Source organism: Corvus moneduloides, chromosome 20, assembly GCF_009650955.1.
Source record: "Corvus moneduloides isolate bCorMon1 chromosome 20, bCorMon1.pri, whole genome shotgun sequence".
Lineage (NCBI taxonomy): Eukaryota > Metazoa > Chordata > Aves > Passeriformes > Corvidae > Corvus > Corvus moneduloides.
The window spans coordinates 3,941,532-3,967,834 of NC_045495.1; the positions used below are offsets into that span (position 1 = coordinate 3,941,532).

At 42.3% G+C, this 26,303-nt stretch overlaps 2 protein-coding genes across 3 annotated transcripts in view; one reads left to right on the plus strand and one right to left on the minus strand.

The window, feature by feature from the left end:
- Positions 1-18,315, minus strand: part of EFCAB5 (EF-hand calcium binding domain 5) — a gene marked incomplete at its 5' end in the record, with an annotated part of 29,018 nt that extends 10,703 nt beyond the window's left edge. The window contains 8 exons of the mRNA XM_032130344.1: positions 244-460; positions 1,568-2,405; positions 3,116-3,215; positions 7,888-8,043; positions 11,496-11,566; positions 13,358-13,421; positions 13,684-13,840; positions 17,750-18,315. Coding sequence (XP_031986235.1) covers positions 244-460; positions 1,568-2,405; positions 3,116-3,215; positions 7,888-8,043; positions 11,496-11,566; positions 13,358-13,421; positions 13,684-13,840; positions 17,750-18,315 — 2,169 coding nt within the window. The remainder of the gene's footprint in view (positions 1-243; positions 461-1,567; positions 2,406-3,115; positions 3,216-7,887; positions 8,044-11,495; positions 11,567-13,357; positions 13,422-13,683; positions 13,841-17,749) is intronic.
- Positions 18,316-24,952: 6,637 nt separating this feature from the next.
- Positions 24,953-26,303, plus strand: part of SSH2 (slingshot protein phosphatase 2) — an 88,227-nt gene continuing 86,876 nt past the window's right edge. Inside the window, exon 1 of one of the 2 annotated variants that reach the window (XM_032129633.1) lies at positions 24,953-25,153. In XM_032129633.1, the coding sequence (XP_031985524.1) occupies positions 25,091-25,153 (63 nt within the window). In that variant the 5' untranslated portion in view covers positions 24,953-25,090. The remainder of the gene's footprint in view (positions 25,154-26,303) is intronic. The other variant, XM_032129634.1, reaches the window with a different exon arrangement.

Genomic DNA, 26,303 nt, shown 5'->3' on the forward strand with positions numbered 1-26,303 from the left:
TCTAGGACAGACAGAAAACCTTTTACAGGATGAGTCTGTCATCACTTCCAGAGCTGAGGGCTAGGGAGGGAGCATCTATATGGAAACAAAGGGGTAAAAGGTCTCCTGAAGAAACAGAGGATGCAAGGCTGCAAATGGAGAGCTCTGCCAGCATGAGATTAACAGTTGACTTTGCTAAGTGTCTGTAGGCATTTGCTTGGTTTTTGTTTGGACATGGGATCAGCAAAACTTATCAATATTTACTTTTTCTAGTTGTTTCATTTTTTCCTCTTTTGTCTGTTTGTATTCTCCTTTGATAAATGCAGTAAGCCTCTTCACAGTAGGCAGAGAAACGTCTTCACCAACAAAATTGTCCATGAGTTGTACAAACTGTGGCAGGGTGAGGCAGCTTGCAGCAAAGGAACTCTCAGTACAAGAATCCTGATGGTTCTGAATCTCTGCCACGCTGGGACCTGAGTCTGAAAGGCAGAAAACACCGTGTGTCACAGGAAGCCAAATGCTGCCCTAAAGCCAACCACTTGGCAGCTATCAACACAGTCCTCAATCCTGCACTTCCTATCCAGGGAAATTACAGCTGAATACAGACTGATTCCATGCTGAGTAAAGGCCTTAATCTGCTTATCCTGTTCTAATAGTAGCTCTGCAGATCCAGTCTGGCATGGATGCCATTGCACAGCCAGGTCAAACCCTGACTACAGGTGAGCTGGAATTGCTGTTACTCAGCAGGGGGCTGTCTGAGACAAAGACCTCATTGAAGGACTGCGTGTCCCAAACAAACAGGATGCACATCCAGGGACTGACTGAATAACAGGGTAGTGCTGTGCACTGGAAGTTACCACAGAAAGCTGTAGGTACCAGGGGGCTGTACCATCAGCTTTACAACCCTTTGCATAATGAATCTGTCACTGGATTGCTCAGACAATGTAGACCCAGTTCTTGCAGTGCTCTAAACTGTGAGACACAAGAGTGTTCACAGAGTGCTAGCAAGGAGGTTGGCCCTTCTAGGATGTTTAAGAAAATACCTCTTTGAAACACGCAGTTGTCTGATCACAGCCTTCCTAGAACAAGGGCCTTTGTAGACAATGAAGTATGATCATTCTTTGGAAACACAGTGAGAGATTAAAATAAAAGGTTCCTGCTAGATGATCTCATAGCACATCTCCCTACAGGTAGTCACAGTCTAAAAATTATTTAAGTAATTTCTAGATTTAATGTGCTCAGGTTCCTGTCCTGCTATAGTAAAATTACAGAGTGAAACAGAACATAAAGTTTCTCCTTATTATAAAAATGCTGCTGCTTCACAAAGTCCCTACTTGAATTAAAATGTCTGCTCAGCACCTTGAATACAGATCACCAGCAAAGTGACTCACCTGCCATCCTGTGAGGGTAAAAAGCTCTGAAACCTTGGCAGAAAACACCATGCTGAGAAGATAGCAAAGCTTATGATCTTCTCTACTCAGAAATCACTCTTGGGGTTTTGAAATGGATTTAAAACACCCTATAGCTAAACCAGTCCAAATACAGACATTAAAAATGGTTGAGGTGTGTCAGAAAAAAGGAAAACACTTTACCCAGGTCATGCAGAAGGTCCTCATCCTGCAGTCTTGTCTCTGAGCTTGTCTGTTGGTCAGACTGGTTCTTGCTGCTTGCAGGGGTTTCTTCCACAGCCTCTGCAGCCGGAAAATCCTGTTGGGAATCAGTGACATCCGTGTCTGTCACAGCTCTGTCTCCTGAGGCCGTGGTTGGAGCTTCAGGTGTTGTCTCTGCAGTTCCATTGTCCTCTTGGCTAACTTGCCCTTCTGATCCAGGTTCTCTGTCTGAGGTATGATCTCCTTCCATTTTTGTTTCTGTCTCAGGCTCTCTACCCAGGCTGGATTCCTCTTCTTCCTCTGGTTTTCCAGATCCAGGTTCTCCATCTGTACTGAGACTGTTTGCATCAGAGGCTGATCCTGGCAGAGCTTCATCCTGTCTGTCTGCAGTTCCAGGCTCAGCTTCCCTCTCACTTTTGGTGTCTTCAAGGGAGCTGGATTTCTCACTGTGTATGGTATCTCCATCCAAATCAGTAGCTTCAAGGCCAGTGCTTTCCACTGCTGACACAGCATCCTCATCTCCGTTGCTCAGCTCAGCACCACTTGGCTCTTCTGCTTCACTTTCCTCCTTGGAAATACCTCCAGTCTCAGCTTCACTCATGCCCATTTCTTCATCAACTCCTTCTGTAACACTGGTGCTCATTCTGTCAGTCCCTTGCCCATCATCATCTACAGTTTCATTTCCTAAAATCTCTCTCTCAGAAATTTCTGTTTGAGACAAGAACAAATTTTCACTGAGTTCCTCACAAACTTCCTGGTCACCAAGGCCTCCCCAGAAATCCATAAGATCAATATCTTGCAGCTTAATTATTGGCCCTAAAATAGAAAAAATATGGGTGAGCTGATAGTTTGCATTGGTTTTATGTTCTCTAGTATTGCATAAGAAAATTTAAAGAAAAAAGGTATTGCCAAGTAAATACAAACTACCAGAAAGTATCTTCTGCAAGGACACATCTCAGGAACACAAAGCTTCAGAATAATGTCTTTGCCTGCAGAGATCTGCACTTCTGGCTATGTATTACACCACTTTTCTTTTGAAAGAAATGTTTCCTCATTCTCTACACTAAGAAGGAGGGATGTAATTCATCTTGCATTTGATCTGAGCAATTAATGAATGTCCAATATCTTTAAAATATTTTACTTTCATGCAGATGATTCCCTGCATTTTTTCTTTATCTTTCTGTGTGCCTGGAGGTGTTTTAGTGCAAACACAAAATTAACTTCTAATATTGCCCAGTAAGAAAGAAAAACTGTTTCAGAAAGAGTCTTTCTTTAATTCTATTTCCCAAAAAGAACTTCAGAATTGTGTAGCAAGGAAAACTTTTGGATGCTGAAGCATTTCTGAACATTGCATCACAGTTTACAAAACGTGTTTGCAAATTCTGGTGTCTAGATCACAGCACTCCTTTGAGTCCTTTTTTGGGCTCTGTTCATTTCTGATAACACTTATAAAATATATCTGAACTATCCAACCTTGTGTGGGCTCACAGTGTTTTACCCACAACTGAAACATCCCACGTGCTCACACTGTCTGGGGTTCCAGAATTCCCACTTGTCAGCCATGGGGCTTCTGTCATAGAAGTGTCTCAGCAGGGCCAGTATTTTTTGTCTATCCAAGACACCAACCTAGGCAAAAAGATTGCAATTATTGGGTTTTTCCTGTGATTCTGGCGACTTACATCAACATTTGCAGCACTACAAAAGCACCATTAGCCAAGAATTACCTGTGACTGATAATTATCCATTACCAGAACATCACTACCAATTTCAAAGAAGTTAATTTATTTCACAGAGGCAAAAATTTCTTCTGGGCTGAGCTGGAAGTCCCCACACATATTACTTTGCAGGCTCTTCCTCTTCCATGTCCTTGACAAATTACAGTGAGATAATTGTAACTGCTCTGCCAAAGGAGTTCTTCGTGTAAAGATCAAAGCTTCAACATTTCATACTCTCGGGACCGATATTGATTGCCTGACAGTACCATGGAAGAATTTTCGTGTATTATGGGCTGTGCTGTATTACCTTAGTGACTGCACATTGTAGTTTGGGTTTGTGCCCCATCACCTCCTTTGAAGTGTGATGTATTAGCCTGGAAACATAATTAGTCCAAAAATCTGAGCTGTTATGACAACCTCCCTAATTTCCTTTTAAAATTCATAGATGTTTGACCACAGAGGTGAGAGAGGTATCAGCAGTTCCAGTGCAGAGGAAGGTGCAGAGTTTATTAAATCCTTGTTGCTCAGGGTGAGTGTACACAGATGACAAACCCAGGAAAAGGCAATGAAATGGGTCATTTCCAATCAGGAAATTGTGGGGTTTAAAAAGTAAAGCAAACCTAAATGATTGCAAGTTTTCCATTTTATGATGTGTTCCTGTTGTCATTATTTAAGTCCTGCCACCTTTGTAATCTCCCTCCCATTAGTGAAATAAAGTAGTTAATTAGGAAACAGATTTACTTAAGTTCATTATTTGTAGCGAGTAGCTTTCCATCTGAATTATTGATTTCCTTTTCACATTTTGTTCTTAGATTAAAAACTGCAAAATGTAAAATTCACCAGGCTTTTAAATCCTTGTGAACTTTTCCTGTCCTTAGACTAAAGAAATAAAGGAAGAACTTTGCTGTTCTTTTCTGGAAATTATTTCAAAATGACGGCATTGTTTATAACCTGAAACTGTAATTAATGGCACCAATAGTTAGAGGATTTGGAAACAGCTCAGAGATACACATTGCACCTACTGGTGAAGTTAATGCTGGAACTAAGTGAACGCATCACATTTGCTGGTACTGCAGCACCTTCCTCTACAGGGAACTGAAAGTTCCTGAAGAAAGGACCAGAACTAAAATGTAAGAAGCCATCTGGTCCAATTTTAGTGTTTCAGACTCTGGTAATTTAATTCCTGCTGGTAAAAAAATGCTGAAAATCAGGGTTGAATTTCAGCCACGGGTGGGTTTGGAACAACAAATATAATCACAGAATTCTGCCCCTAAACTTACAACATGTAGGTCCTGATTCCCAGTATCTTCTGACATTAACATAACCTTGCACACCCCTTTGCAAACATTTCTTCTTGCCTGTTTGTCTTTCAGTTGAATATATCAGATCGGGTGCTGATCCGTTTAGGAGATGCACAAACACTCAACGTTTTTGAAGACGTTACCAGATCACTGTGGAATATTTGGATTCTCCATTCAGCATTTCCATTACACACACCTAATTTTTCATTCAAATTTCCTCAGCTGTTACTTGTCACAATCATCTGCTGGTTGCCCTGAACTTTGCAGTACTAATGCATAATCTTACTTTATTAAAAAGGGAATAGATGAATAAAGTATTATTCAAAAGAAAATAAGGATGTTATTTTGGGATTTAGTTGCCTTTTTGGCATACTAAAATAATATAACTGGAGGATTTAGATGACTCAAATTCTTGAAGAGTTTTTTGTTATTTGGATCCAATAATTTTATTTTTATATAAAATATATAAATATATAAAAATAGATAAAATAGCTGAAATTGTCAAATATTAATAGGGGTTTATTTACTTATTTAAACATTTCCAATTTACACAGACTTGCCATTTTAGCAGGGCTCCCTGTTATTTCAGGACACTTTTCCTTACAACTTGCTCTGGGAAGAACATGTCACAGTACAGCCCTCTATAGAAGAGAGGAGCACTACAACAAGAAACCATTTCCAACTCCTCTCCCCAGCTGTGCTATTTTCCCCAGTTCCTAAATTTAGTAGAAAAGGCGACTTTTCCTTGCACTTGGTGTGTGACTAAGGAGGCTGATGACAGATTCCTGCCCACCTGCCCTTCATGCTGCACCTTGCGAGCAGGACAGGTACAACCTCCCCTCTCCACAACAGAAAACCATCTGTGTTTGTACAGCCGCCCAAAACTCGGGGCAGCTTTAGTGCCCACGGAGTTGAAATACATTGACCTATTTTTTTTTGTCACCTAGATATTGGCAGGTGATGATTCTCAGCTGTTTTCACCAACGTTCTGTGACCTATGAGTAATTCCTTTGGCAACACAGACTAAACCAGACTTGCCATTTAATCAGGGAGAGGTCAGTGTTTAACCACTTGATTGTTTTTCTGGAAATGTGATGTGCGTATCCTGAACCCTACAATGAGCTTGTTAGTGAGCAAGAAAGAAGAACGGGCACTCAGAAAAGGTCATGAGAAAGCAGACTTCGTTGTTGCTGTACTTCAAGAAAGATAGTCAGGAGTGTCTCAAACTTCAGTAGCTTGAAAACTAATCTCTGACTAAATTCAATTTCATTTAAAAATCCCGGGTTTAAAACATCTCTGGAAATTAATGCATAGTTATAAAAGAAAGCGATAGAAGTGAGCACAGAGACAACAAGCTTAAAATTCACAGATCCATTGCCTTTTGGGGTATTATAGCAGTGTTCCAACTGTGTTCTGGGATTGTCTTGGGAAGTTGCTGCTGCAGTGTATGGTCCAGGCTGTCCTTGCTGAGCTGCCATCCTTCTGGATGCATGCATTCGAAATCATGATAATGATCATGTGGATACCTTCTAATTTGACTGTCATTTAAACACTGCTTTCTCAGCTCCCTGGCCCTAATTGCAGCTCATTGAGGCAGCCAGCCACACTCACCATGCAGACTGGAATAACTGCCTGCCACCAAACAAATGGAAATTAGGAACTGAAACAACTGCTTTGCTGTGCTTTGCAGAATGGGCTCTACAGGTAATGGATCGCATTCAAGTGGTAGAAGTCCTTGGGTTACTTTGCATTTTTATCTCCCCTGTGGGTACAGTAGAACTTCACAAAAGAAACCAGGTCAGGTTTAAAAGAGCTGCGTGGCCCACACGACACTTCAGTGAACTCAATTTGCAGGGCAGGGCTACCTCGGAGCCTGGAAACCACAACTCTGTGCTCTGATCAGTTTTTTTTCGGCGGCAGTGGCGTCATTGCTGATAGCTGCTCACTCCTGTTGTGTTAGTATTTTTGGCTCTTTGCCTCTGAGATTCCACTGGGATTAGTAGCATGGAGATGGTGATCACTGCCACAGAAATAATAGGAAGAAAGTCACTTTAAAACATAAAAGGAAAGAAGGGATCTTTTGGAAATCTTTGGCAAAGACAGGACTCAGGTTTATACATCCCTGTAGCCAGGAGGATCCATCATAGCCCTTCTTGACAGAGTTGTAGGAAAGTGAAATGTCTCCTAGCTGGGAAGCAGACACATTTCTTCCCTCATCCCTGAAAACAGCAGCTTGCCTGCCATTCTCTAAAACACATTATTGGTGTTGAAACGAGCCCTGTAATTCCTTTCTTTTGGCGGTAATGACATTATTAGCATGACATTGTAGAGCACAGTTCACTCTGGGTAGGCGCTGCAAGCATCACTGGAGGAGTGCTGGGTGGAATATATAATTTATGTAGGAGAGAGAACTAAGGTTAGGGCAACTGCTTGCTCTGTAGTAGCCAGCAACTGGCAAACTGAGGCTACTCATAACGAGTACCACACTTTTTGGATGAAGCCCAAATTTTTGGCAATAATTTATGCCATTGATTCTTCAGTTCCCACTCTTTACTGATTTTCTAATAAGTCTAGCACTTTTTTTGTTTGCTTTTTAATGGGGATGCAGGTGTACTGAGAGGATGATAGATAGAGCTTAGAGCTGCTGAAAACCAAATTATGGCTTTTGAGTTTCATTTCCAGCTCTGTAACTGACTTACTGTATTTTAATTTCCTGTCCATAAACTGAAGTTCACAGTACTGTTCTCAGAGAGGCTGTAAAGGTGGATTATTTTGCATTTTAAATTTTAACTATGAGATTTATCGATAGAAGCCCTTAAGATCTATAAAGTAATGCAACATAATTAATGCAATATATGTAATTATTGAAGTAATGTGCACATTTGTTAAAGTCAATCTACATCAGATTATCTTTGCTGAAATGTGGCTGAATAGATAAACGAGCACTCAAATATTCTGAATGTGCTGTGGAAGCAGGTAATTTTTACAATTAAAGGCCATGGTTAATTTCTTCTCCAGAATCATCAAACTTCAGTCCCAAGTCATCAGTTTAGGTAATTCAGTTTCTAATTAGCCATCAGTTAATAGGCTATTGGATGTTTCTGTGTGTAAGAACTATGAATTTGACAACAGTGCGGCAGCTATTGTTCCCTAAAATACTGCTGAGTCAGCACAAAGAGAGGATCTAGAGTTGAGACAAAGAAAAAGCAAGCAGTGACCCAGAGAAACACCAAACTGGGAGCATGGCCATGTTGAAATTAGGCTGAGAGCTGCTTTGCCTACCTTTCCATAATCACAATATTGGAAGAGCGCAACAAAAATTTGCCTCTGCGTATCATGTTTTGTTGCTTCTTGGAAGTCCTCAGCACACTTATGGAGATATTCCATGATTTCTTGGAACTCATCATTTGAAACCTGTTCAGTGTAGGAAAGGACAAGCTATGGAGAGAAAGCAGCAGTGGACATGGTTAGCTTTCTTCAAGCATTTTCACCTTTATTTGAACTCCTAAAAATCTACTGCATGCAATGAAATATTTAGGAAATCGTAATTTAATCTGCCAACATAACAGACTTGGTGCCTGCTTGGTTCTCCCTTCAGAAGAAACAATATTCTCCAAGCAAGCCCGGGACACTGCAGAAATGTACCCTGAACAGTTCCTTTCCTGGTCCAGAGGTCACTTATCAAGCTCAGTGGTTCAGAGATGTTGGATCAGATCTGTCCTATGAAATGTTGTGGCTTAAGCTCAATTTTCTTGTGGAGGATTTAAGTTCTCCATGGTTTTCTGCAGCATTTAGTATTCCTGACTTTATTCCCAAGGAGGCATTTTGAGCCATTACATTGTGCAGAGCTGACAGTCACTCAACTCTCAAATGCCACAAAATGAGCATTGCCTACAATTTCAATGTTTAGAGGACCAGTTGGATACAATAAAAAAAAATGAAAGATCCTTTTGAAAATGAGCCTGCTGTCACCCAAGTCCTCTGACACTGGGAATACTACTGACTTCAAATTGATTTTACATTCCAGCCTTGGAGACACTTTAATGCTTTGGATTTATAGCCATGTGGCTTTTATGAGCAAAAGCAATATGGTTCTAAAAATGTGGTGTGCATGACATAAATAATAATGGCCATCAGAATAAACCACAATCCCAGAGCCTGGGCTGAATTATTACAGCAGGTTTCTGGAGCCAGCTACACTAACAGGGAGCCCATACAGTTAAAAGGAGGAATTTCTAAAGCACGGAACATTTCCCATTATCCCATTTTGAGAGTATGAATACCTGACATAAGTGCTAAAACATCTCGGACTTGTTGAAATGCCACACAGGCATTAACCAGCTGAAATATTAATATATGTTATTATTATTCATGTCTATATTGCATAATTTCCAAATATATGGGACAAGTGTAAAAGAGAGGAAGAGCAGGAAAAAAGCAATGGCCTGAGGGGTGGCTGGTAGGAAAGCAGAGCTCCTAATGCAATGTGGGTTTTTTCTTCATTTCAGTATAAAAAGAGGATGTAGGTTGGAGAGAAGGTGGCACATCTGGGGCTACGAGTATCCACCAGCTCCTTGGGGTTATTAGATCCCACCCTGTGACAGAGGAACCTTAAAGGAGAGGCTGTTGGGATAAAGCAGGTTGGACAAGCAGCTTGTTATTTTGGATGTCACCTTGATGACACGTCCAAAGGCTCCTTCACTAATACTCTGTCTAACAGCTTCACAGGACACTGTTTTCAAGCACCATGTGGGCAGGAGGCACCATCAGAGTCTTAAGCTTTTCTTAGCTGATGTGTCAATTACTGTACACATAATTAACATACATTTATTTGTTATTAACTGAGAGATTTTGACACCTCTCCAAAGAAAGTTGGCACACCTCTTCTTGCTACCCAGAGACCCTGGTGTAGTTTGTGAATACATTATCATCAAAAACAATGGATCTGTTCTTCTTGTCCCTACTGATCTCACTAGAAATCAAGAAAGCCGCATGCAATCATGGAAAATAATCTCACCTTTAGAGCCTGATTCTGACCCTACAAAGGCAATGTGAGCATTTCCCTTGGTGCTAATAGCTTTGTGCCAGACTGCTGGGGGTTCTGTGTGTTAGAGCACAAAGCCTGTGAAATAAACTGTTAAGGTCTGGTCTCTGGGATTTAAATATAAAAGACCCCACGAGGTTGTTACGAAGGATGTAAAAATACAACAGCCACTGTTCTGCATTTCTGAAAAAAAAAAAAAAACCAAACCCCAAAAACAATGATGTGTGAGGTCTCTCTACTGAGTTTCTAAGAGCCTTTAAGTAACTCAAAGCTGCACTGAATTCAAAGAAGAAAAAAAAGTGCTATTTAATTTTAAGGTCCATTAAAAGCAATGCTTTCCACATGGGAGAGGGCCGTGAGCAGCATGGAGGAAGATTATTCCTTTTTGGGTTTGGTGGATGATGGAAAGGGGTGAACAAAGGTAAATTGCAGCTGAGGATTAGAAGCAGCCCTGTCCTGATGATGGAACAGTTCCCAAGGGAGGTGATGAAAGCATCATCATTTGATTCAATTAAAACCACACTGGAAGAAGAATCAGAGAATATGTTCTGAGAGAACATTCCTGGCAAATCAGACTGCCTGACAATCCATGTCTTTTGTGCTTCTGGTCTCTGTTGTCATATCTTTAATTGAGTTAAAATACAGAGTACACAAAGTATATTTTAAACAGTTTTTTAATGCTAATGGAGCATGAATTCATTCAGTGATTATATATATGTACCATAGGGGTTATGGACTGATGCTTCATTGCAGTGACAAAAGCAATTCTCTGGGCTCTCATTATCCACAATAGTCTTCTTAATTAGACGCAATAATTCTGGGGTTAAATTCAAAAATATCTCATTTCATGCTCAAAAAAACCTTCAACAAGTTACCATAAAAATGCATCTCTGTGCAAAATACCAAACATGTGAGTCTCCTGAGAGGGAAGAAGGCACAAAAAATCACACATGGTTGCTTGGAATTAGTCTCTGCACAGCTGCTTTATACTCTGGTTTTAATTATTATAACAGCACCCACTAGAACTGCTGCAACGAGGGTCTGCCATTATTCCTATTCTAAACACCCCTTTTCACAGGTTTAATTACCCAGCCATAAAATCCTGCTCTGTCACAGGTAGAAATTGCTGGCAAAGCCTTGGCCTGGACAGCCTTCAATAAATATAGTTTGAACCAATTTGGTTGTTTTCAGCTTGAGGAACAGCAGAGTAATGGGGTGAAACTTCCAACTACATTTATGATTTTGATGAGTTAAATCCACACTTCTGAGGTTTCCCAATGACAGCTTTTGAGTTTAAAACTACTTGGTTGTGCTTCATGAATATTTATGAGACTTGTTGCAGTTTGTTTATGGTTCAGACCAGTGATAGTTCAGGATGAAAGTTTCTCATCCCAGGTCCTCATGGTTTGGTTCTTCTCTGGTTAATGGAACTTAGTCAGAAATAACAATACTGTGAGGATGTTACTAATTACCTCAGGCTAATGGTTGCAGGGGGACACCAAACCTCCTGTGAGCAGCCAAGCAAAGTCTAAATTCACAAGTGATTCAGGGCTTTGACATTCTAGAAAGGGACGGGGAGGGGTGTCCTGAAAACCTCTGGTCCCAGAGTAACTTCCCAAAGAGCAGCACAGGCTGCAGCTCTGAGGAAAGCAACACACTTCTCTCCTGCTGGCCTGAATGGAAGTGTTGAGAGAGAAGAGGATGGAGATGCAATGTGGAATGTCCAGATACAACCAGTGACCTGGGGTGCTGGAGAAAGGAAGCCCTTCCCTACTCCCCAGGGAAACGCTGATACTTTGTGACAAACACCACATTCTGAACCAGATGCTCTTATTTCATTTCTCACCTTTGTGTACTCTTCTAGGATTACTGTTTTTTCCAACGTGTTTAACATTTTCAGCTTCCTGTCATGGGTTGCTGGTAAAAAAAATGAAGGGATATTGGTTTAGAAAGCAACAGTTGTGATTGTGCATATTGCACACATATTTCTGCACATTGTGCTGTTACATTAACTTTCTTCTCATGTTGGATGACATTTATTTGAGGTTATCCAACAGTAGCTGAAGCATCTGACTGTACAGAGACCATCTAAATCTGCTTGCCTTTCTCTTGCTGAGAATCTGCATTTAGCTATTCAGAATTCTAGAGTCATATTTATTCTTGACAGAAGTTGGTGCAAATTGCGATGATTTTAACAGTACTTACAACTAATTATGTGAGGGAGGAAATGATTTTTGGTTTAACAAACAGATAAAACTGCCTTACAACTCTAGAGACATGGATTCTGCTTTGCAAGAGTGGAATCTGAAAATCATAGTAATTTTCTCAAGAATATGGGAATATTTTTACTGATGATGATATTCAAAAGTATGTTTTGGTCAGCTTCTGGGCTGCTATAATGGAACTGAGAAGAGACATCAAACATCTACATAGGTTTCTGAATGAGTTCTTTGAGCACAGACATGCTATTTCTGTTGGCATTATTTTTCTGGGTTTTTTTCTAAATATATCAGGAGTAATGAGAAAATTCGTCATAGAATGCATTTATCTCTTGTTGGTTAAGATGTTCCTAAACTGTACATTATCTTTATTAAACTACAAAACACAGTGTAATGTTCTGTTAATGTATATTGAATGCTATTAAATGAAATAAATTAAGAAATGGAGCCCACTGGTGAAACAGTACGAAGAGCACCCCCAGCATCTGGAGAGCAAATATCTGGGCAGGAAATTCCTTCACAACCTCATGTCCCAGGGTCTGTTTGCACTGAGGAGCCACAGCTCCACAGCAGGAACACAGGGACTGTGTTTGGCAGTCACACCATGTCCTACCAGTATTGGATGATTACTCAGAGGAACAATTCTGTAATACACAAAAGGGCTGAGCAAGGGTGAGCTCCAGGCAGAGGTGACTCCAGTAGCAACAGGAGCACTCTCTGGAGTGCTCTGTTTATCATCCCAAATCAGCAAAGGCACATTTGTTATCACTGATGATCATTACAGGCTCTCCATGTAAAGGGCTGGTAGCAGGCTTGTGTTGCCACTTCAGTGTTCCTGGCTCTATTCAATTATCATCATCTGGGGAGGTCAAGTGTGAGCTATATAAAGGGGACAGGAATTATGGAAATCTTTCAGAGCTGAGTGCTCTGGTAGAGAGGCTCTGGGCTGTGTGTCACTGCATGCCTGGGACTGGGCAAGGGAATGGCTTGATGAGGTGGGCTATTGGGAGTGGAGCATTAGGTAAACCTCAGCATTTCCCCTGAAACCATTAAAGGTTACAACACTGTCAGACTTTAATTTTGTTGATCCCACCTTTGTTCCACACTTGGAAACATGCCAGCGTTTCCAAGACCTCCCATGAGACAAACACTGTCTGATAGGGCACGTGAAAGAGAAGGCTGGCACAGTGATTCTTAAAAACAGCAGTCAGAACACGGCAATGTCTGGCTAATAAGAGATAAGTGGAAAGGGCCGAAATCTGGTCCTTCTATCTCTCTGAAAGATTTTTTAAGCTTTTTTCTATACTTTTTATGATCATATTGATGTTACATGGTGGTTCAGTCTCTTTCCAATCTATCTGAAGATTTGTGGTGTAACTACCCTTAGAGATTCTTCCTCTGTTATCAAATCCATTCGCTATTTGCTCACAGGTCACATCAGAATTCAGTTCACAGCAGCAAAGCTAAGGAAGACACATTGAAAACTTGCCTTTTCTCATATCTTCAGGAATAGAACCAGTGACATCTGGAAAAGACCTCAGAGCACTCTGAACCTAAAAATCAAGGTCATAGTCAGAGGCTTGTGTCGTGCAGACAACAGTAGACAATTACAAAAATAAATCACCTGGAATAATCAGACATATGGGCCATACACAAAGGTAAGATTTGTGGACAACACCCTGTCCCCTGATCCTGTGGTGGCAGAGCCATCGCCCATCCTTGTGCCCCACGCTGCCATGACAGGGCACATGCCACCAGCACAAATGCCCTTTTCCTCCTGTCTGGAACAACCACAGAAGGATCTCCCCTAGTTACCAGTGCTGCTGGGATTCTGTGACTGCCATCCACTGTCCACTCCTTGAACAGAGCTGCCAGTGCCTCCTTTCTCCTCGCTGTCTCCTCAGCCTTCTTTCTTTCCATCTCCTCCCTTGCCTCACGTTTGTTCTTTACCTCAGCCTTCATCTTGACCAGCCTGTAGGACATGGGAACATGGATTACAAAGATTCCATCATAAGCATACTTAAGATTGATTAAGCCTACCCTAAAGAACAAAACAAAAGGAAGTAACTTTTTGCTGAAATTCCTGTCTATGTGGAAGACATTTAATGGAAAAGCATCTGTGCAGCTCTCCTAGTTTTGTGCAATTTCAACAGTGGTACATTTTACCTTCACATTTATAATGACATTCATCATTTATTGTGTAGATGTCCTTCAATTTCCTTTCAATTCTAGCAGGGAGACAGGTGCATAATTTTGCTACAGTTGATTTACCAACAAAATTGCATCAGTCTTCATTGTCTCCAAACCCAAGTACCTTTTCACATAAGCACTTCACTGCCAAAGAACAATGTTCAATGAAATTTCTGAAGCAGCCTCGCACAATAGAGCCCTCAATGTCTTAGGACAGGGATAATACCTCAGCCTCTCCCTCATTTTGAACACATAGAGTTTGCAGGTTTGGACTGTAGCTCCCTTTCTTCCTCCTTTTGTTTTCTTTGCTCCTCTAATCACCCAGCCATGTTTTTCCCAATCCTCCATTTCACACAACAAAAGAACTGAATAAAATTGATCCCGAACTCATCTGCTTTGATTTTTGACTTTGTTAATTTATGAAACGGGGAAAAAAAACCTTTTGGAAGGTCAAAATGCTTAAAGCCAAACGAACAGTTCATATGGAGACAACAGCTCCTATTCATGGAGGCTGCTAGAATCTTTCTGCACTGAGGTAGCTGCTCATCTTCGTGGCCTTCACACCCTCTGTAGCTACTCAGAGAAAGGGGAATTGCTCCTCTTTTGTACCTGAGAACTCCAAAAACTGTATTTTAACTAACGTTTCCTGCTTCCCTTCTTCCCCCTGTGTTTCACATGCTGTGAAATGGGTTGATCCCACCCCTGCTCTCTTTTGTTCTTCTGGGGTCATCCTACAAATTATAACCCATCAATATTTTCTTTAATGAACAGAAAGACCTGTTTTACATGTCACAGCAATACACTTTGATCACAGTCAGTTTTATCACAAGGTCCTTGTTCTTCATAGCCATTTGTCACAGAGGTTCCTTAATGAATCATTTGGTTCCTTAATCAATGATGGGCATTGCACAAGTGCTGCTGAGACAGCTCAGCCTCAGGCACTTTGATAGCAGGGGAAGGGTAAAATATTTTCCCATCTTCTGACTCCTTCCCAGAGCCAGAGGAGAGAAGGAATGCAGCAGGTACCAACCTAAGTGGACAAACAGATTTTTCTCCAATATATGATGCAGGCAGAAAGAGAAAACCAGACCATTTGTAGAGGTAGCTCCTCCTCTGGAGCTGTTTGCAAGCTGGGAGCAGAGCCTGGGCTGTGCTGGAGCTGCCAAGGTGCTTTGGTGATTAATTTGGGCAGTGTCCAGCACAAGTTACATTCTGTGCTGCACCTGCACTGAGCTGCAGTTTTGCAGTCATTTCTAGGGTCCTAAAACTGGGCAGCTGCATCTTCTGCCTGGTGTCCCTGGGGTGGGACAAAACTTTTCCCCCTCAGACAATAAGGGCAAAACAAGGATAACAGCACCAGGTACTCATTGCAAAGTGAGCTCGTTTCTGATCAGACTTTCCCAGAGAAGATGAGATGGCAGCGAGGTGACTTCTCCCTGCAGAACCAAACATGTTTCCTCAGGAAGAGAGCTGCCTGCCTCCCACACAGGGATGGGTGACTCAGCCTGAAGGACTCCCATCCCTGGACAAAGGCTCAGTTTCAGGTGTCAGTCCATGCGCATAAGGAGTTTCTCCCATCTGTTCTCCTTCCTGCCTTGACTCCCAGTCAGGTGGCAGTTAAGGAGAAACTGGAGGAAGTCCAAGAGAACTCCCTGAGGATGGGTAAGTGTTAGATGGGGACCTGTGGTGAATCCTGCCTTTCCTGAAGGTACTGTCAAGGCTTCCAGGACCTTCATTTGGGCCCAAGTTTCATTCCTCACCTTTCTGGTGCTTATGTGAGAGATGTTGAGCACAGACAGGCATTGCTCTTGTAGCACTTCTTTCCTGCTTGAAATCCAGTGATTCACATGAGTCTTTCTGCTGTGTGGTGCTGGTAAAATCCTGTGTTACTGTGATTTAAGAACCCCATGCAAATCCCACAATACAGCCATCACAAATATGTAAATCCTAAGCTGCTGTGAATGCAAATCCCATGATACCACTGGATATGCAAAACCTGCTACAGCCCTGGTTACAGAAACCCCCTGGCAATGCTGTCTATGGAGACATTTATTTCTGTAAGTCTTGATAAGTCACTTCCTTTCCATCAGCTCTGAGAGCTACAAATTGAGAACCTGTCTCCAAACATAAAGATGGGCTTATAGCCAAGGTCAAGATAACAGGTCATGGGTAGCCAACACTTTGCATCCAACAGGAAAATCTGTCCTGTCCAGAAATAAGGTCTGATTCACAATGAAACCCAAGAGTATTTTAGGAGGGGAAAATAAACCCATAAAACAGAACCAAACAAAAGCCCAATCAAAAACCCCAGGAATTTTTATGTATTTCAATTCAATTTCTTTTTCAAAACAAAACTGAGATATGGTCCTGTGTCCAGGTGTCTCTCTGTGAAGCAACATGAATGGCAAAACCGTTCCCAAAGCAAAGGTGTGGCAAGGCTGATATCCTAACCATCCCCCTCAAACAGCCTGTGCTTGAGTAAAAACTCACTGAAAGACATATTTCCCCAGCTCATTTGTTTCAGTGGACCAACATTTAAAAAACAGAAAATAAAACTGAAATTCTTTTACCCGTGACTGTATGAAATTCACTTCACACACTGCTTTGTTGTATTCACACCAGGCATGTTCCTACAAACTGCAGCAGTATATTTAATGAAAATGTGGAGACAGAAGCTCAGATAGAGAGATTTAACATATCCTTTTAAGCATTATAATACTGGGAACTTCAATTATCTTCATTTAGGGTTTATGCATAAGACATGTCAACATTTTACTTCCCTAATTCCTGACAGACACTGAAACCAATTTTCAAGCTGTATGCACTATTTATGTAAATAAAGAGACAGTCATTCAAACAGAAGTCATTATTCTACAGACAGAGATACAGCGTAAAGTGCCTTAGTTGTGAATGAGTAATTTTGAAATCAATCACAATCACCTCTGGATCATCTATGAACTGAAAATTCACATCTGTATTTTCCTGAATAATGAAAATAAAGCATTATTGTTCACCTAATGCTGTCATATTCTAACCTTAGCATTTTGTAAGGTTCCATGGCACCCCCTTCCAATATTTGTTAAGTATTATACTAAAGCAAACAGCCTAGAAGTAAGCAACAGAACAAAATACAAACCAGTTTCTATTTTAAAAGGAAAATAGAATATAAAAGGAAAGCCTAAATAAAAAATCCCAGGAGAGGGAGTTTCTACAATGTGCCAGGACAATGTTGTTGGCTTGGTCAAGAGAAATCATCCTGAAGGAGGAAAAAAGGTTATATTTTTATTAAGTTTAGAAGACTAGAGAAGAAATGATCTGAAGAATCTCTAGACCGTTGATACTAACACCTGTCCCAAAGAGCTGCTGTCACTAAGCTAGACCGGTTTGGAAGCAGTTTACATTGCACATGTGTAATTAAGATAGACTCTAAGGAGGAATTACATCCTTGTGAAGGGCAGAATATTGCCTTAAACAGGAATAACTAGTGTTTCATTTTGTGTGACATGTTCTGGCATTTGTCCTGCTTCTCAAGTTTTTACTAGACAAATACCATCCCTGGCACTGCCCTCTACAAGGTGTGTTTTGCTCAAGATTCTGCCAGCCAGGCTGCAGTGACCCCATTCCTTTTGTGAAACAGAGACCAAGACACCAGCTCTGGCCTTGTGACCAGCCACACTGTCAGTGCTCTCACCTCTGTGATGTTGTACCTTGCCTCAAAGATTTGAGCTCCTCCGAGACCACCTTCATTTCTCTCAGGTACAGGCCTGGTTTTGTAGGAACATTATACTGAGGGTTATGTCTCATCAGGTATTCTCCAAGATAATTAATGGGGTTAAATCTGGTTGGTTCTTGGTCTGATACAAGCACATGCTTCCTTTCCACTTCCATTATCAGATTTTCTACTCCTGGGACTAATGTAGGGAGGAGATTGTCAAGCAAATAGATGCGAGTGTCTTGTGTCTCCTTCTCCTCATTGCACCACTCTCTGGCCAGCCAGTCCCCGGGTTCTCTCCTCCTCACCTGTGCTTCTTCTGCTTTTTGTGCTTGAACCATCCTCACCTTTGTCTCCTGCAGACTCAGACACCTTTGTTGTACCTTCTCATGAAAACACTCTTTCCACGAAGTGTAATTACTAAGACATGGCAGTTCATCATCCCCCTGATTGTTTTCCATCTCTGTTGCAGCCCTATCCTTATGTCCAAGTTCAGGATCTTGTAGATTTGCAGATTGGGCTGATCCTGTTGGCTGAGCAGTCAATCACTGTGACATAGAAAAAAAAGCTGCTGTTATATAATGCCAAAAGATGCAGCACTGCCCTAACAGGTGACACAGGAATAGAATCTATTGTTAGGCATTAACTAATATTTTTCTATATTCCTTTTTTATTCTGTTATTGCTGCTTTGTACTCTTAAGTAAATACAGACACTTTACTTCAAAGGTCAGTAAATTATTTATAAAGATTAATTATGTATCACAACAGCCCTTGGAGACAAAACAACTAAATTAGTGTGTTCCTTTCTTAGGGCAGAAGAAACTGAGACACAAAAGGGGAATGATTAATTCCAGGTCACTTAGAGACTCAAAAATCAAGTGGTGAACAGTGCTTGGAACTTGTCCCCCAGTTCCAACCAGTGAAATCCTCTTACCCCCAGTACATTATTTCTGTTTAAGTCCATTCCCTGCCTCCAGGAAATCCAGTGGATATGAGACAAAGGAAGCAAGTAATGGAAAATGCCAGATACCCAGGAGCAAGATTCCTCTACATGCTTCCTCTGCTTCAGCTTTTCTGAGGCTGTGAAGAACAGTGAGGAAGCTTGTCCCACAAACTACTTAACTTCAACTTTGGCAGCTGTTTTTTCCTCTGGACATTTTGTCAAGGTAACAAGGACACAGGTGCATGGGTCAGCAGAGCTTCTATAGAAAGGGGAAATCTATACCATGAACTCTGTAATAAGTTTTTCACAAGCACTTTATATTGTAGGTTATTCTATAAAAGAATAATCCCCTTACAATTTCAAGAACTTCACTGCTGAAAATGCTCATTCTGGGAAATATCAGGAGAAGCTGAGCTGCTCACAAGGCACAATTTGAAAAATGTTCCTGTATGTCTCCATGCATAACTGTCTGTACCTGGAATGGGATTTACACATGCAGAATGGAACAGAAGACTGGCTACTACTTGATTCAAAGCACAAAAAATCACCAGCACACCACAAATCCCCCAGCTCAGTGTTAAACAACAGCAAGGGAAGAGTGATATTAAAAAATAATCTAACACCTTTCCAAATTAGAGACAAAACTCCACTCTGAACTTGTTGCCACACTACCCTTTTCAAGTTTTTATTTAAAAGTGTTTTTCACTGAGGCCTTTCAGTATCCATAGCAATAGCACTGCTTTTGATATGTATTGCTCTTCCTGTTTAAGCATTTGTAGCTGTTCTGAAGCGAGTTCAGCCTCCAGGAAATGCATAAATGTGATCTACAGCCCTCCTGGCACAGAAATGTAATTATGAATATGTTGACCTTCTGGTTCATTACCACTGTTGGAGTACAAATACTGCCTGGGTAGGTGGGATGCTTCACAGCATTAAATTTGTAGGTTTGTTTTCTCAATGGGCTTGTTGGTATCTTCTAGTAATTTTTTTCCAAAGGTGATTGCCTGCTGGGAATGGGATGGATTTCTGGCTCAAGCTGCCTACCTGACCCACACAGAGGCTTTTAGGTTGGTAGTTGGTTTTGCCACCAAAGGATATGACCTGGAAAGGAGTCTGGATTTATAATGGTAGAAAGGGAAAACTGTCCACCCTGTCGAATTGTTCCTTGCTTAGGTGAGTTCCTTTCAATAAGCTGTAAAACCAGAATCCTTGGTTCAAAGCAGCGTGTTAACCATGCTCTGGTCACATTCCAAATCAGCTGTTTTTGTTGTGCCAAAATAAACTGTTCTTGTAGTTTCAAATACTTATATTATTTTTAAAACATCCTTCATGAATCCCTCTGCAGTTGCTGTGCAATGTTGAAGTGACAACTGCGCTCTGCTTTATGAGGTGGCTGATTCTGAAAGATGATGAATATATTTTCTACACTGCTCTCAACCTTTTATTAGGATGGTTTTGAGGATTAGTAAATGTTTATAAAGGATCTCGGAACAAAACAAAACATTAAACAACCAGCATGACTGTTCAGTCTCAATTCCATGGCATCCACATAACTCCAGGAATGGAAGCAGAGCATGGAGAACAGTGCTTTAATGCAGTACAGATGATGAAGACTAAGAGGGCATGGAAGAACATACAAAAAAATAAACAACAAAGGAATGCTAAAATCAGGACATGAAACTTGGAATTTGTTGAGGATTACAGAGACACAGCTTCAGTTCGGATAAGACCCTGTTGGCTCAGAACCTTCATTGCTGATTTACATTAGTTGAGAATTTGGCCCATAAGGAAGAATTTCTCCACTGAAAGGGTGGTCAGGCATTGGAAGGGGTGGAGTCACCGTCCCTGGAAATGTTCAGGAAACAACTGGACGTGACACTCAGTGCTCTGGTCAGGTTGACAATGGGGTGTTTGGTCAAAGGATGGACTCGATGATCTTGGAGGTCTTTTCCAAACTTAATGATTCTATGAGTCTGTGATTTTACAATAATATAGAGAGCCCTCAGGGCCTATGGCATTCCCAAATGGAGCCCAAATAACAGTAAGCATGGAGCACAGAGGCAAGCTCTAGAAACACCCAGGAAATTTGAAGTGTGATATAAAGTTTCCTGTAAGCCTTTGTTCAAGCTGAAGACAAGATAAGCTTTCCATTATTTAGTAGGATGCCACTTCCCTGGCTCCTTTTCTGTGAGAAAAATATTCTTGCTGGAATCCCTGCAGGTACATAAATATTCTCTCTGTGTTTTCTGTACAAAACCCAAATCTGCTCATAAATAATATTCTTATGGTTTCATTGTTATTCTGTTAAGAGAATTTTAATAGGTGGGATAAAGTCAGGAAGGACTAAAGTTTGTTTAGATAAATATTTTGGAGATGTTGCCTTATAAAAGTTCTTTCAAAAAACAAAGTCCATTCTCTTTGACATTCCATTGCTCAGAAATAATTTTGCCTTTCCCTAACACGTTTCATAGAGCATATTTATCTCATCAATCACAAAGAGACCAATACCCTCTTCATACATGATCTTTTCAATACAATTTAAATTTTAAAACATTTTCCCCTTTGCTTTCTGAAGCTTTGAAGAACTGTTTTTCTTACCTTTGGAGCAGGTATCAAAATAGATATTATTCCTCCTGCATTCAAAGTGGCTTTGCAAATCAACAGGGGTTTAATATATGCCCATCTGTTCTCAACCATTAAAAATCTTGAAGTGAATTAGGGATTTCTCAGACCTGCTGTGGAGCTGGGCTGTGAGTTTTACTCCTCTGTGTGTTTGCAGTTGCTAAGCAATAATCCCAAAGGTTGCTATGTCTTTCCACGATCAGAATTGCTGTAGGTTGTCTTTTGGCTTTGGCACAGCCCAACAGACTCTTCTGTACTGAACTTAGAACACTGCATCACATGACTGAAAATAAAATAAAACCAAAAAAGGACTATGAATAGCAACAGAGAACATTAAGGGCACAAATAGAGAGAGAATCCACAGGTGCCAGTGACAGGTTACCTTCAGATTCAAGGTTCACAAAGTCCAGAACTGTCTCAAGTCCATTACCAGCTGAAGAGAGGACTATGTTAACCAGATGTGAGGATCTGAGCCATAAAAAGAAATTAATTACAAACTCAATTTAAACATTTTCAGGCTTTCTTTCTTGTGTTGCTTCGAAGCAGCCTTGCAGGAAAGGCACACAAAGCACTAACGAGGGGGGAGTGCACACTGCCATTTTGTCAGACTGCTTTTAAACCTGAATCTAAAGGAATTTGATGAATCCCCTTTCATAATTTCTCCTATATTCTTTGAAGAATAATATGATGGGGGAAGGAGAAGGCAAAAGACCAACACATCTACAACAGACATTCTGCACTCATTTACACAAATGTAAATCAGGTGCCTGTTCAGCGATTCCCTAAGGTTAGGCAGGACTTCCAGCTGAGAAACTTATGGCAAATTCTGCCAGGAAATGAGGTTTATCTAATGCTGTTTCTTTCTTTGTGTTTTGTACTGGAAGTGGCATAGTCTTTGGATTGCCTACCTGCAGGAAAACTGAACTGTGACTTTATCTATGGTATTTGTCACTGGAACAGCTGCAAGGTACCCTGCCCTCTATTAGTCTCCATTTCATGGGACAGCCTGTAAGAAACCTTGAAATAGAGGGGTCAGCTTTCATGTGAAAAATACACTGTAATAAATTATCATTTCTTTGCTGTTTATTTGGAGAAACATATCAGAAGGAAATATGCTCAATGCTGTGCATTTCTAAGATGTGTTGAAGTCTAGCATCAATTATGTTAACAAAATGAAGCAGAAAATTAGTGCACAGGAGTAATTTAAAATGAGGCTTTAAACTGGATTGTGCACTTTTTCCTCAAAGCAGTTTGCACATGATTAATTCCTGTTATCTCTTCTCCCAGGTGGGCTTGGTTTTTCCCCTTTGCAATGCAGAATTCTGTTGCCATTATGATTAACTTACAAAACTTTCTGAGAATGAAACATAAATTTAAAAAAAAAAGTGATTTTTTTTTCGACCCCCAAACAAGAACATACAACTAGAACTTAGAAGGAGGGATCAAAACAGCTCTATTTTTATTTTTCTGGAAGTGGAATCCCGTGGGTTAAGCAAACCTTTAATTGTACCCTATCTATCTTGGCTGTTACCCCTTAATGTTTTTGCTAAGCAAAGTGTATCCTTTTATTATGCCACCAAATACTTGCACTGTTGACAAAATAATGGGCTGAATATATCATCACAGATGTTTTGCTGGAATTGCCTCTCCTATCTTTTTTTTTTGTTCCATTTTTTCTGTGTAAGATACATTTTGGGAGCACTCTGTTGTCTTTTGCAGATGATGCCAAGATTATGCAATAAAAGCCCTAACATGTAGTAATAATAAGTTGTGTTAGCCAGGGAAATGTTTGCAGTGTATTAAATAGTCAGTTTTGGAAACGCGTACAAAACCAGCTCATGTACAGCTCCATTTCTTTTAAATGCTACTCTGGGCTGAAGCAGCAGGTGCTGACCACAGTGCTGCCAGCACAGGAAAGAATAAGGCCACAGGCTTCCAGTCTGTTTTTTGTACCAACCCTGATGCTGTGACCACAGCCTGCCCTCTAATTGCTCTTTTCAATCCCAATACATCTGCCTTATAGCTTCCTCCTCTACATTTAAATACTGCTGCTAAAAAAACACTGCACATGCAAATTGCACCTTTCTAGAGGCTGGAGAACTATCACAATCTGTGGTTGTTGTAGCTAATAACTGATATGTCGGACTTTTAGTGAACTGTAGATAGCAACTCCATTGTTTACTTGCAGTAAATGTTTTTAAAAAGTGTTTGCTGTTCAAATACCTAGAAGACCTACAGGGTATATAAAAATTACACAAAAGTCTACTTTGGAACTTGGTTTAAATAATCACTTCTTGATAGTAATCCCTGCATGACTTGATCAAAATCCAGAATGAAACACCAGTCTCAGGTGAGGGAACTGCTACAACACTTTGGGAGCTTTAGCCTTCTATCAATCCTCTCTATCAATGCAGGCATATCTGAACATGAGCTAGGAGCCTTGAAGCAGCCCTATATTTGCATGTTCAGGACCCTGGCTTGCTGTGCAGCCCACTCTGTAAACTCGGTTTAGTCCAGTTTAGGGAGCTTGTCCTCCATCCCTGTCCTCCATCCTCGCCTGTCCACCAGGAGGCGAAATGTCCCATTCGAGAGCCTGACTTCTCCATTGCAGCCAAGCCCAGCTACAGGAACCTCCCTGATCATTATTTTAACTGGAGAATAACCTAAAGAGCGACCATGTGGCTTCTCCAGTGCTTAAATTTAAAGGGATAAAGTGCTGCCTGCCTGAGGAGCAGATCACAGCAGTATCAGCCATGTGCTTCAATGGAATCGATGGGTTGACACACACTCCTGACAAAGAGTTTGCTCTGTTTAACATTTAGAACAGCTTCTGGTTATCATATGTAATGTTGTCATTCGATACCCAAGACAATTCTTGATCCCAGTTACCTTCTTCCCACGAATTTTGTAGATTCTTGATCCAAATTACCTCCTTCCCATGAATTTGGTACCATCAGGCTGAAACTGCAAAGCAAACGAAGTTTAATAGCACTTGACCCTTTGTTTCAGACCCTCAAACACTTCTGCATCTGGGAATGTTTGAATGCTTAAGATGCACTCATTAGACTCGGTTTTTGGTGTTTGGGCATGTGCGTTCACGTATGAAGAGGTGTTATATGCTGCTTTCATTATGGAGTTACTATTGCTGCCGAATCCAAGGAAAAGCTGTGTTATGTGACCATTAATGCCAACTTTCACCAGGGGTTGCCATACCCACTGTCACAGCTCCCAGCGGGATGGGATTCCACAAACCATCACCAGCCAAGAGGCACCCTGAGGGTGCCCTGCTGACATCCACTAATAAAAGCCACCTACGAGGCTGAGGGACATGGGGGCGATGCCGAAACCCCTTCAGTGATCGGGGGGAAAATGCCAGGGCACCCCAGACCCCTCAGGGGCCGGGGTGAAGATATCGGGACCCTCCTGCCCATCGCGGCCCCCTCAGGGAGCGGGACTGGGGGTGCGGGGACCCCTCAAGAGCCGCCGGCGCCGCGGGGGTTAACGCGGGGCGGCCGCCAGGGGGCGGCGCCGCGCGCGCGCTGACAGCCGGCGCGTGCGCGCTGGCGCCTCATTGTGCCCGGCCGGCCCGGCCCCGCCGCGCCTCAGTCGGCGAGAGGCCGCGGGCGCGCGCGGAGCTGCAGCCGCTGCCGCCCCGTGCGGCCGCCGCCGCGCCACCTCCGCTCCGCTCCCCTGTCCCCGCCATGGAGTGAGGCCCCCGCCGGACGGCCGGACGGGGGGGCCCCGCCGCGCCTCGATGGCTCTGGTCACGGTGCAGCGCTCGCCTACCCCCAGCGCCACCTCCAGCCCCTGCGCCTCGGTGAGTCCCGGCGGGCGCTGGGGGCAGCGCGGTGCTCGGCGGCCGTTGGGGTCCGGCGCGCGGCGCTGCGCATGCGCCGCACCCCTCCGCTTCACCCCCCCCTCGGTGCCGCCGGTGTCCGGGCCCCGGGCCGGGGGCGATGCGGGCCCGCGGTGCCCGGGAACGGGACTCACACACCCCTGTGCTATGGCCTGGTGACAAGCGAGGGGACGGGCAGGGGTCCCGGTGCCCCTCAGCAGGCCCGGGCTGGGGCTGGGCAGCTCCCTCCCGGCCCCGAGAGTATCGCAGGGTCCCAGTCATACCCAGCCCCTCTGTGAAGGATGGGGCGGCGCGGGGCTGTCTCCATAAATCCGCCCGGTTTATTCTGTGTTCATTGTATGTGGTGGGAGATGTGGGAAGCGTGTGTGCAAGCGATCTGACATGGTTGGGGCTCCGGCCGTGCTCAGCTGATCTCATCTGACAGCACCCTCTGGGTATCTCCAGTGCCGGGCTCTGCCTTTGCGCACAGCTAAGGTGGTTTTCTCCCCCTTTTTTTTCGAACGGTGCACATAATCTTCACAGCGCTGTGTCAAGCCCAGGAGAGACACAGAACGGCCAGATTCCAAATGCCCGAGTGAGATGTGCAGCAGGACAGATGTTCCCATCGCTGCCTGGGTTGGGCAGGCGGCTCTGAAGGCTTCTGCCTTTCTATGCTCTTCAAACTTGGGACAGGCTGTTGTTTTGTTTGTACTTCTTTATTATAAACCCCTGCATGTTAACTCCTTAAGCTGCTACCTACCCTCATGTGCTGTTTCCAAGGATGAGAATGAAAATAGCATAGCTTTGCTTTCATTTCTGTACGCTTAGTTCTAAGTTAGCATTTATCCTTAAAAAACCTCATGCATTATCATACTGCTGCTATGCCTGGTTTGCCAATGTTTGGAGGAAGAGAATAGTTGAAATCCCAGTTGCTTCCATTCTCAGTAGGGGGGGGAGAGAAAAAGCTAACTACTCTGAAAATACTTCTTGTTGTGTTAGGTAACCTCTTCTGAAACTAGATCAGCTACTTGACAGGTCCTGCCTGCCCTGACAGCATTTTAGCTGTCAGAACACTTACCTCTTTTTTTTTTCCCCCCTCTTTCATTCCCATGTCTCTCCTAAAGTATGTTTA